At 34.3% G+C, this 13,227-nt stretch overlaps 1 protein-coding gene across 2 annotated transcripts in view; it reads left to right on the top strand.

The window, feature by feature from the left end:
- The window catches only part of PDE3B (phosphodiesterase 3B), a 144,403-nt gene that overhangs the window by 107,791 nt on the left and 23,385 nt on the right, over positions 1–13,227 (top strand). For both annotated transcript variants that reach the window (XM_049890509.1, XM_049890508.1), the window contains exons 3-5: positions 1,043–1,291; positions 4,067–4,209; positions 8,801–8,907. In XM_049890509.1, coding sequence (XP_049746466.1) covers positions 1,043–1,291; positions 4,067–4,209; positions 8,801–8,907 — 499 coding nt within the window. The remainder of the gene's footprint in view (positions 1–1,042; positions 1,292–4,066; positions 4,210–8,800; positions 8,908–13,227) is intronic.

Here is a 13,227-nt window from a genome sequence, read left to right on the forward strand (position 1 = left end):
ACATGCAATTCACTGGTTTGATTATCAGTGTACTTATGTGGGTAATAGACTTGAACATCAGGTATATGTATTTTCAAAAAATAAAAATCATATGTATACATCAATAAAATATTTCTTCTAAATTGTACTTTCTAAAAAGTACTTTTTCTAGAAAGTACTTCCTACCAATTGTTTAGGGCCCAGCCAGTGCCTACCCCTTCCATGATGTTTAATAGCCATCCAGCTCAAAGTTACTTTTGTCTCTTTTGAATTCTGTTACCATTTTATTTGTATCTTTATCTCATCACTTTCTATAATATTAACTGTAATAGTACTATTTATTATAATTTTATTTGTATCTTTGTATCATCACTTTCTATAATATTAACTGTAATAATACTATTTATTGTCATTTAATTATATGTGCTATACATTGTTTTAGTGCCCTTACTTAATCAGGTTTAATTCTCACATTAGGCCGTAATGAGATAGATGTTATTATCCCCATTTTAGAGCGAAAAGGCTTTAAAAAAAAGTTCAGATATTAAATAACATGCTCAAAATCACACATTTAGAGTTAAAATTTAGATTTCAAACTGCTGTGTCTTTGCAACAAAGCTTTGTCACTGTGCTAGACTGCCTCTTGAGTGAGTAGGGTAAATGAAAGAAATGTTTTGTATTTTTAAAAGATATTTTGGCATAAAGGAAAGAAAATCCTCAAATGTGTGAAAAGTCTAAATTATAGGTTTTAAAGTTAAGTACAGATTTCTATGCCAGTTAGAAACTGTCACAAAGCAGTGATGAATACCATTAAATATAATAAGATAAACTAGTGAAAAAAAAAATCATTCACAGTATCATTCTCACTATCAAAAATTTTAAAGTTAGACTTATACCATTTGTTATTTATGCCATGTCCAAATAAATGAAAATTTATATTTAATAGGATTAAATTACCTAGATATTATTAGATAGAGCCGTTGATTTAAAGTAGACTAAGTTTTTCTAAAATGTTAAGTTTTCCGTGTAACAAATGTATAATTTTACCTTTTTTCTTTTCTAGAATTCTGGAGGTGGAAATGGAATTGATCTTTCAGTGTTAAACGAAGCTCGTAACATGGTGTCAGACCTCCTGACTGATCCAACCCTTCCCCCACAAGTCATTTCTTCCCTACGGAGTATCAGTAGCTTGATGGGTGCTTTCTCAGGTTCCTGTAGGCCAAAGATTAATCCTCTGACACCGTTTCCTGGATTTTACCCCTGCTCTGAAATGGAGGACCCAGCTGAGAAAGGAGATCGAAAGCTTCACAAGGTCGAAATATAGTAATCAGCCAGCCCTGTTTATCACATTTAATATTTTTTTCTGAAATGGAGGACCCAGCTGAGAAAGGAGATTGAAAGCTTCACAAGGTCGAAATATAGTAATCAGCCAGCCCTGTTTATCACATTTAATATTTTCAAATTAAAACTGCTCTTTTATGTAAAATAGAATATTTTTTTCCAGGGACCATCTTCTTTTATACTACATTGAACCTCTTGGGACTTTAGAGATAGATACAAATTCAAATAATTCTAGATGAGCATTCAGTTTTTACTCTAAATAACATTGCTGTAATTGGCAGTAATAACTGGAATGGTAACAAGTATTTATTATTACTCTTATTGTTGTAAAGAAGTAGAGAACAACAAACAAATTTAATCTCAGGCTTGTACAAACTAGTAGTCAAATCTTGTTATTAATCTATTTTATTCTTTAGAGTACAGGAATTGTTCTTAAGAACCAAGAAGAAATGGTCATTATAATTTTCATTTTATGATTTACATAGCATTATTTTAAATTTTGCATTTGTGAAATTTTCACTTTTTTTGGAAACTTGTTTTTTTCCCTGGTTTTGTCCACTAGAGATTGAGATATCCTTGTTGTGACTGATTTTTCAGTCATTAGATATGTGATTAATTTCTCTTTAAATATGAATGTTTCAAAATAGGATTTCCCTTACAAAACAATACTGTTCCAAATAGGTATACATTGTGCTTGTTCAGAGTGTCTTTTCTTGTTTTGACTATTTATTAATATCTTCACCAACAGCTTCAATCAGAAAAATTTTAAACTGGAAACATTTTAGAGATTATTAGAGCTCAACTACTGTATTCTACAATTAAGGAAACTAGCCAAGAGAGGATAAAATTTGAACCAGTTAAATTTGTTAATTGTAGTGGTTTGCATAGAGCTAAGAAAAAGTTAAATATAATTTTGAAGGGATTTGATAATTGGTTAATTTTATTTTGCAAGTTCTCAGCACTAGGGTTTAGAAATGTTGAAAAATTAAGCAAACTCAATTAGGGCAAAAATAGTTTGAAAATTATTACTGATCACAATTTGAATCATAGGTAGTTATGTGATGCTTTTTTTTTTTTAGGTTTATTATAAATAGTAGCACCTTCATTAGTCAAATCAAATTTTTTTTTTTATATCATTAGTCAAATCCCAATTAATAATGGTACTTGGTTATATGGCATTTTTTTTAGCACCCCACCTTATGAGAGAGGTTAGACTTCAAAAGGAATAGCAATAAATTTATGAATAAGAGAATTCTCTAATATATTCTTGAGTTAGTATTCACTCAAATTGCCCTTCCTTTGCATTTTCAATTGACATTTGATATTTAGACTAGTAATTCTTAATCATAACAATCATATTGACATCAGTATTGTGCTTGTTATTATGTTTACTAAGTAGAAAAGTATATTGGTACATATTAGAAACATTTTAAACAATAAAATTAATTAAACAGGAAACCAAAATGCCTCATTTCCTGAGCATTCTAGTTAATCAGGCTTATTTTTGGTACTGGTATCTACTGATAGGAGTAAGTCATACAAGAAATCAGGAAATAACCCATATTTCTTTGTGTTCTTTAAACTCTGTGTTTGAATACCATATCTAGTTTCTCTCAGCTTTTGGAAAAGAATATAAAAGCCTTATGTTACTTCAGAAAAGAGTAATGGCATTAAAAGAAAATTACTAACGAAAAGAGTTGGAATAGATGATATCAATGTTATATATGTGTTAAGAACTCAGAAAGATTATATGGACCTAAATTATAGCCAGTAAGGATTATGTTATATAAAGAACTTTTTACTGACTGTCAGACTAACTGGGAACATTTATATAACATCAACATCCTTGGAAGAATTTAAATCTAAAAAAAAAAAAAAATTTTTTTTTTTTTTTTAAGACAGATATTAATCTCTGTATGATTGTTTCAGAGTCTGCTGATAGGGGAGATGAATGGGAAGCAGAAGCTGTATTATCTCAATAAAATCAACTGTAAATCTCCATAAAATAAACATTCAGAATAAATTGTAAATCTCATTAAACTAAACATTCAAGAATTGAATATTCTGGTTAACTGAACTTTTGGATAGTGTATAATGTTTTTAAAAATTAGGTTAAATATTTTATGCTGAAGGTCTGAATTTAATCATTCAAGACCCTGCTTTCTCTTCAGATTAACTACCATGTACATCAGATTAGAGCTGATCTTCCCAAAGCCTAAACTTTTTCTCTGATGTGGCTTTTCAGGGCAAGTTTTTTGTATCACTTTTTGAATTGTCATTTGTTTCTTTCTCATGAAACTAAGAGTAAGATGTGCAAAAGAAAAAAAAAAACAACTAGTTAAATTGCTAAATAATTTTTTAGTAGAAAGAACATAAATACAACAGTAGTATAAAAAAAAAAAAAACCATACCCACTGCCGTTGAGTCAATTCCGACTCATAGGGACCCTATAGGACAGAGTAGAACTGCCCCATTGAGTTCGTAAGGAGTGCCTGGCAGATTCGAACTGCCAACCGTTTGGTTAGCAGCCGTAGCACTTAACCACTACACGACCAGGGTTTCCAAACAATAGTATAGAGTGTGAAATTTGGAGGAAAATTGACAGATTTACAGAATAAAATGTTCTGTTTCTCTTAGACATGTTAAGAATATAATTTGTATTGATATTTTCATGTGCCATCTTTAATATTACATATACAGCATATTAAAGGGTGAAGATTTTAACCATTGTTAAATTATTCAACAGGGAGTAAACAGTAGGAGTAGTTTACCAACACCACAGCTGAGGAGGAGTTCAGGAACTTCCGGTCTGCCACCCATTGAACAGTCTTCTTCAAGGTGGGAACGTAATAATGGCAAAAGACCTCATCAAGAATTTGGCATTTCAAGGTAAAACCCCTAGAACCCTTTAAAGAAATCTGAATTTAATACATCCATTTTGTTTCTGTGAATAAAGTTTAGAATCATTCTAAAAGCAGAAAGGAATGGTTGAAGTATTTTAGGTATAGGACAGCATGGGTAGTAATAACATGGCATAATAGAGAAACTGAATGTTAAAAAGGAGCTAACGTGCCTCTGTCAAAACATAGGTAGGTTGGGTACAAAGTACAGTGGTCCGTGAGAAGATTCATGGCAACTAGGATCAGTGTAGGACAAGCTATTGGGAAAGCTTTTAAATTGGTAGAAATGGCCATTATAGGGTTAGTCACCAATCGAATACACAGTATCCAAAGTAGATTCACAGAGTTACTGACTTGCAGAAGGAGAGCAAGTTCCAAGAGTTAACCTTAGATGGTAGGTATAAGGTAGCAAGACTGTTTCAAACCCTATTCCTATTGGAGGGCTGAGACTGGTAATATATATATTATATGTAAGATTTAGTTGGAGCTGTTGTTGTTAGCTGCCAGCGAGCCATGGCGACCTTATGTATAACAGAACAAAATTTTGCCCAGTGCTACCCCATCTTCATGATTGTTGGTATGTTTGAGTCTATTGTTGTGGCTACTGCGTCAATCCACCTCATTGAGGGTTTCTTTTGTTTTCGTTGGCCTTGTGCTTTACCAAACACAACGTGCTTTTCTAGGAATGGTCTTTCCTAGTGACCACTCATCTGTCAGTTTGTCACCTTAAGTGTCGGCTTGTGTGTTGCTATGCTTCTAGAAGCTATGCCATCAGTATTTCAAATGCCTGCAGGGTCAGCCATGGTGGACAGGTTTCAGTGGAGCTTCCAGACTAAGATAGACTAGGAAGAAACAGTGCTAATCGTATAGATGAAGGGCATCAGTAACTACAACTAAATGAGGCTGGGAAATGTAGGAGCTGGAATCTTCTAAATATAAATACTTGTTAACAAAAGATTCAATAATTTGTCTTCCGAAAGCTAGGAAAGATATTGATCTCTTGCGTGGGTTATACGCTTCTATTTAGTCAGTTATCTAACTATGTTAATAAAATTGGTATTAGTGTAAATTTCCTGTGAGATCACCCTCTGAACGTGGGTTGTACTTTGTTTAGTCTGAGTGGTATAGTTTCACTTTTGAAACAGCAGATGGCAGAGCTGGATTATAGCTATTTACCTGTTAAAATTTATATTAACATCGACATGTGAAATCTGATCAAATAATTATGATTTTCCAGATTCGTCTGTGGTTTATTGATCAGAATTGTTAATTTGAATATTCTATTTTTTTAATAAAAAAGATGAACTCTTTTTTCACAAAAGCAAAATTGAATGAAATGAAAAGTAAAACAGCAATGGATTGAAGTATGAAGAATACAGTCCAGGAAAATGAAGATTGGTACAAAATTTGCTCAGAGCCTAAAAATATTTTTTGTTTTGTTTTATAATGGAAGCAGGATGTGTTAGGAACTAAATTATATTTCTTAACCATGGGAAACATGAGAATATTGTTGAGTTTAAAAAGAAATGATGAAAATGATTCTGTTTTTTAAATCTTGTCTATCAATCACACTGATATAACTGTAATGTGTTTGAGTTTTAAAGAAATATTTGCTACATTGAGCTAAGGTAATTTTTATCCTGTTGCCTTAGACAATTGATATTAAAATAGAAACATGGTCCAGAGACAATCATTAATGATTAACTCTGAAAATTGTGCATATATTGGTAAATGTAGGCAGATTGTAATCATCCCTGGCAGATGTATTCACATAACTCTCATTAAAATAAAACCATATACCTTAACAAAAGCTTTACAAATTTGGAGAATAAAGTAATTGGGCCATTATATGCATCTACCAGACCAGACTAGAAGTAATTTTTCTAGTGTGCAGAAGCTACAGCCTTTCAGTAATAAATTTCTAAGTGTACCTTGGGCATAGACAAGTTAATACAGGAATATATGAAGTATTTATAGCCAGTATTCTTTTTCAAATTCAAGTCTCTTGAATAGTGCTAGCCAATAGAAATTGATGGAAGTATTTTATATCTTCACCATCCAATGTGGACAATAGCTACCTGTGGCTTATGGGTCATTTGAAGAAGTACCTAGTTTGAATAAGGAACTGAATTTTAAATTTGATTTAATTCGAATTAATTTAAATTAAAATGTAAGTAGCTACATATCACTAGTAGCAATTGTATTAGACAGTGCGGCTCTAGGTCTTTAATGCATCATGATATTTTGTTCAGGTAGGGTCGTATCCCTCAGGGCAGGGACCTTTAAGTTTTAGTAGCACAAAATTAATAGACTTGTGACTTTGGAATCATGAGGCATTCACCTTGACTTTATATTAGAGTACTTCAGGGCTAAGGTCTCAGAACTGAGATAGTATATCATAGATTTTTGAGTCTTGATTTGAACTGAGCTTTGGATTCTGATCACAGCTTCCCTGACTATGATTTTTAACTGGCCCTGGCTATGATTTCAACATGATTCCAATATTGAAACTTTTACTCCCTGAATCTGTTCCTGAAATCGTATTTCTCATTCTTCTAGCTGGTTTTTCATCTGTTACTATTATTGTGTCCTCATTTCCAAGCACACTGCTTCCATCCTCTAAATTAATGGTTGCTTACAAAATTGATTAACCTAGAAAACTTGGCAGTATCTTTACATCCTGTTAAGCAATAACATTATAATATGGGTAAATGATATAATAGAGACATGAACAAAAACCTCTTATGTCACAGAAGAATGGTCTTCTCTGTGTAAATGAGGTGTGAAAGTGCAAGAAAGATGGAAAGAGTTGGAGGGATGCTCATTAAGAACTTAGTCTAAAGTAATAAAAGGTGAATGAAACTAGACAGAGAATCTAGATTTGTCCTTTAGCTTGTGTCAGAGTACCCAGATCAGAAGCTGACCAACAGAAGGAAGCAGACCAGTGACTATTTAAGGAAAGGAAGGTAACTAACACTCAGAAGGTGCTTGCTATATGCATGACACTGGGCCAAAAGCTTTTACATATATTATCTCGTTTAATTTGTAATACCAAAAACCACTGCGGTCAAGTCTATTGCCACTCACAGCAACCCCATAGGACAGAGTAGAGCTTCTCCATAGGGTTTGCGAGGCTGTAAATTTTTATAGGAGCAGACTGCCATGTCTGTCTCCTGCAGAGTGACTGGTGGATTTGAACCACTTACCTTTCAATTAGCAGTTGAGTGCTTTAACCACTGTGCCACCAGGACTCCTTAATTTGTAATAGATATATTAAACTCTGTGTATCACATTGGTGTACTGTAACTGCCTACCTATATATAATTTCTTTATAAGAGCCCTAAAATCTATACTATTTCAGTTGTAGGGTATGACTGGCTTAAAGGATAGTTAATATTTCTGGTGAGAGGGAACAGGAAATATACCTACTCCTCACTTATTGACTGTCCCATTATCCAACATTTTGCATTTACAACGATAGTAAGAAAATCTACTATCCACCTATTTTGTTTATTAATGGTGTACATCCAGCAGTAACGAACACTGAGGTGTGAGGCGAGAGCAACACCGCCTATGATGGTTAAGGTTGTGTGTCAGCTTGGCTGGGCCATGATTCTCAGTGGTTTGTTTGACAGTTATGTAATGATGTACTTTGGCAGCTATATAAGGATACAATTTGGCAGTTATGTAACAATGTAGTCATCCTCCATTTTGTGATCTGATGTGGTCTTCCTCCATTTTTGCATAACACTGATTTTTGCACAATGACCTGGTCTTTGGAACCCAACCACGCTGACAAGTGTGCAGTAGGTGTAGTTCTTAGGTGATGCTAATGCTGCTGGTCCAGGCACCTCACTGAGAACCACTGGCTTAAATTACACAGTTTTTCATTACACCACTGAGAATCATGGCTTAGCCAAGTTGACACATAACCTTAACCATTTTACAGCCAGCTTACTCTTGCCTCGCACCTCAGCATTCATTACTGCCAGACATATGTCATTGATGTGCAAAATAGTTGGATAGTAGATTTTTTACTATTTTCATAAATTTGAAATGTTAGATAATGAGATAGTTGATAAGTGAGGAGTAGGTGTAGTTAGAAATGCAAATTCTCTGGCCCTGCCCCAGACCTACCAAATCAGAACTGGGGGTATAGTCAGTAATCTGTGTTTTAAGAAGCCCTCCAGGTGATACTGATAATCCACTTTAGATAGGGAGTCCCCAGCTATAGCCTGTGGACCTAATCTGCTTTGCAGCTTGTTCTTGTAAATAAAATTTTATTGAAGCACGACCACACCCATTCATTTTACTATTGTCAATGACTTCTTTTGTGCTATAGTGGCAGAGTGTAGTAGTGGTAACAGAGACCTTCAGGCCTGCAAAGCCAAAAATATTTACTGCCTGGTCCTTTACAGAAAAAGTCTGTGGATGTCTACTTTAGGCCATAGGCACTAGATAACAGTTCCAAACCCTGAATGTAGCAGCAGATATTTGCTAGTTGAATTAAAGACCATGAAGAAAACAGAGGAAATTTTCCATGGGTTTAAAATTTTTAACATGTTATCTTTCCCTTTTAGTCAAGGATGCTATCTAAATGGACCATTTAGTTCAAATCTACTGACAATTCCGAAGCAAAGGTCTTCTTCTGTATCATTTACTCACCATATAAATCTGAGAAGAGCTGGTAAGAAATCATTCTTTATGATTTAAGTATGTGAGATTTCAGAGTATACAATAGAGCAATTTTTTTTTTCATTACACATAGATAATTTTGAATACCATTTCAAATGTTGTAAGTCAACATGACCAAGCAATTTGGGTTGGCTATTTTATTAGTTGACCGGAAACCCTGGTGGTGTAGTGGTTAAGTGCTATGGCTGCTAACCAAGAGGTGGACAGTTCAAATCCACCAGGCGTTCCTTGGAAACTCTATGGAACAGTTCCACTCTGTCCTGTAGGGTCGTTATGAGTCAGAATTGACTCGATGGCAGTGGATTTGGGTTTTTTGGTTTATTAGTTGACCAGGAGCTGGTTGAGCACTCAGCTGTTAACCAAAAAGTAGTTGTTCGAACCCACCAGCCACTGCTCAGGAGAGATGTGGCAGTGTGCTTCTGTAAAGATTTACAGCCTTGGAAACCCTATGAGGCAGTTCTACTCGGTTCTATAGGGTCACTATGAGTCAGAATCTACTCAAGAGCAGTGGGTTTGGTTTTGGTTTTTATTAGTTGACCATTTGCTCATTCATTCAGTAAACACTTTTTGAGGACCTTTTTTTTTTTTTTTTTTTTTTTACCATGTACCAGGAACTTTGTTATGTACTAGGAATTCAGAAATTAAATATAGGACTGTTTCACTAACCTGAATAGTTGCAGATCCAGATTCATATGTCCTGAACAAGGGAAAATCTACAAAGGATCTCCTTTGTAGAATGGTAATTGCAGTGCAAAAAAAAAAAAAATCTTAGTAGAGGAGTAGAGAAACACCCTGAGCATATCCTGGCAAGTCAGTCTAAGTGAGAAATTTTCTTTAACTCATAAGATTACAGGATACTTCAAAATTTTTAGATGAAAGGTATTTTACAGATACACCATAATAATAGAAGAGCAACACAGATACTCTGCTTTTAAAGTACAATATGTCTGACATTAGACAGAGTCAGTGGGATATACAATTGCAAATTTTTTTATACAGTATCTGACATACCATAAGAATTATAAAACATTGAAGAGGCAGGAAAATGTGCTTATAAGCAAAAAGAGCAGGCAATAGAAGATCTACATGTGATCTTGATGCTGGAGCTAATAAAGTCTTTAAAATAGCAAGGATGTTTTAAAGGAAATAGAAGAAAAGATGGATGAAATGGGTAGTTAATTTCAAGAAAACTAAAAAAACAAAATAAAACAAAACAAGTACACTGTCTAGAGCTGAGAAATGCAATGGATGAGATTAAAAGCTTATTGGATGGGTTTAAGAGAAGATTGGACACGATAGAAAAGAGGATTAGTGAAATTGAAAACAGAAATATAAAATACCTAAACTGCAGCATGGAAAGGGAAAAAATGCATAAGTAACAGAACAAATAGTAAGACGAATGGAACGCAGCCAAAAGTTTAAATGTACATGTAAATCAGGTCCCAAAAAGGAGAGGAGAGACAATGGGGCAGAAACAAAATTTAAAGAGATAGTGCCTGAAAAACTTTCCAAAACTGATAAGCAAAAGGAAGGCAACCCACAAATTCATGAAGCTCAGTGAGCCCCAAGCAGGAAAAATATAAAGAAAATCACAATTAAGTACAGCATCAAAAAACTCTGAATACTAAAGATAAAGAGAAAAATCTCAAAAGCAACCAGGAAAGTAGAAAGGTTATTTTCCAAACAGTAAAAATTATACCAAAAGTGAGTTTTCAGTAGCAACCATGGAAGCCAAAGACAATGGAATACATATTTAATGATGAAAAAAAATTTGCCCATTTTCAAGGGGAGAGAATTATACAAAAGCGTGAACAACAGGAGGCAGGGATCAATGGGGAACAGCTTAGAATCTGTTTGCTTCAACAACCTAATGGAAAAATGAGCAAAAGACTTAACACGCACTTACAAAAAAAGACTGTAAGTGGCCTATAAACATATAAAAGATGCTCAACCTCATGAGTAATCAGGAAATAAAGAAGTGAAAGCACAAAGCTCCTCTGTTCGCTGTCAACTTGGCAAAAGATAGAATCTGAAGAAACCAAGTATTGGTGAGTATTTGTGGCAACACAGACTGTCATACAATGCAGGTGGGAATGTAAATTTTTATAATGACTTTGGGAAACAGTTTATTACTATAAAGTAAAGATGGGTAATTACACTCTAGAATATATACCCTGATAAAATACGTATCTGTGTATGCCAAAATACAGGTGTAAGAATGTTCAGAGCCATATTTCTGCCTCAAACTGGAAACATCCCATGTCTATTAACACTTGAATGGAGAAATAAGATTGTGCTATATTCATGCTATGGTGCCCTAGTGGCACCATGGTTAAAAGCTTGGCTGCTAACCAAAAGATCAGCAGTTCGAATCCACCAGCCCCTCTGTATGATTTCATATAGCAATGAAAATGAATGAGCAACAGTTACAGGCAACAGGATGAAAATATCCTCTAAAAATGTTGAGTAAAGTGATCAAGGCATAGAAGCTATCTGATTCCATTTATGAGGTTTAAAAAAGGCAAGTAATATAAAGTGTTAAGGGATGCATACATAGGTGTTATAACTATAAGGAGAAGCAAGAAAACAATACCGTAAATCCAAAATAAGGATTTCATTAATGAGATGAAGGAAATGAGAAGAGGAGGGTTTTTGACCTCTGGCAATGTTTTATGTCTCATTTTGGGTGATGGACATTCCTGTTGTAACTTTTCTATGTGTGTATTGTATTTTACAATAAAGATATTTTTTAAAAAGTAATGAAGCTATACTGTAGAAAGTATTTCTAAGGGTTGCTAGGTTTTCTTCTATCCCATTGTGTCCTCTCCTCAAAGCTTTTCTGTGTTATATTAAATTTCTATCATGGAAAGGATATCCTAATATTAACAAAAAAACCCCAAAACTGTTGCTGTCAAGTTAATGCCGACTCAAAGCGACCCTATAAAACAGAGTAGAACTGCCCCATAGGGTTTCCAAGGAGGGACTGGTGGATTCGAACTGCTGACCTTTTGGTTAGTAGCTGAGCTCTTAACCACTGCGCCACCAGGGCTCTATCCTAAGGTTATTTACCCTTTATTCCTCTTAGCCTGTTTGTCAGGATTTGCATTACTTACTAGTTAATTAGAGAAAACTGAAACTTTAGTCAGTTATTTCCCCTCTAGCCTCAGTTTCCTCTTCTGAAACATTAATTTTAGATTATCTATAAAATCCAATTCAGCCCTAACATTGTTTTAACATATAGGATCCTCTAAACAAATCCATCTGATTGAACAGCAGTGACAAACCTGGAAAGAATATGGCCTCACAGAGTTAACTGTGTGAATTAAATGAAGTCACTTAATATTTTTGAGATTTTTTTCTTCATGTGTAAAATGAAGACACTGCTTAAACTCCCAAGGCTATTGTGAAGATTAAATAAAATACACATCTGTAACTATGCCTGAAAATATTGTAGGTCCTTAATGACTTATATGCTTTCCTCTCTGATTCACACTTTACTTGGATCTTTATTTTTAAATAAAGTTTTAAATCTGCCTATCTCTGTCTCTCAGGTATACCCACACTGCCTTAGTTCAAGTCACTCAGGTTTCTGGAGTAAATCAGCAGGAGCAGGACCTATGTGTTCCTGAAGCACTCCCTTTTTTCCTTGTTTTAGCACTTAACATGTTTGTATCCTCCACTAGACTATACAGAAGCCCTGGTGGTGCAGTGGTTAAAGCGCTTGGCTGCTAACTTAAAAGTTGGTGGGTTGTGGGAGAAAGATGTGGCAAATCTGCCTCTAGGGCAATGGACTAGATTATATGTGTATTGAGTTTCAGGGATGTTATGTTTTTCTCTGTTGTGAAACTCAGCACATTTTCCAGCACATAGTAGGCTCTCAAATATTTGTTGAATGAATGAATGAACTAAAAAAATTTTGGATATATTTCTTAAAGAGATATGCCAATTATGTTAGTGTATAATTTTATCATGTGCTCAACTTGCTTAATGCTATTAAGATCTTGGAAATAAAATTTGGTGTAAAGATGCTTTGCTCATGGATAATCAAGATGGTATGGACACAAAATGTGAAAGATAAAGACCGATATAGATTAGGAAAATTTGGGCCAAATAAAAATACTAAGATGATGTGCACATTTTAGTCATACTCGTAAATCTTTACTTCTTAGGTACCACCCAGCCAAAGGGTGTTTACTTGACAGTCATTGATAATGACAAATACAGTCTATATTCTGCTTAAATTACTTGGATGTCTTCTAGGCAGTCCCACATAGAAATTTATTTTATCGTTTAATTGTAAATACTTCCGTGT

This window comes from Elephas maximus, chromosome 7 (assembly GCF_024166365.1).
Source record: "Elephas maximus indicus isolate mEleMax1 chromosome 7, mEleMax1 primary haplotype, whole genome shotgun sequence".
Lineage (NCBI taxonomy): Eukaryota > Metazoa > Chordata > Mammalia > Proboscidea > Elephantidae > Elephas > Elephas maximus.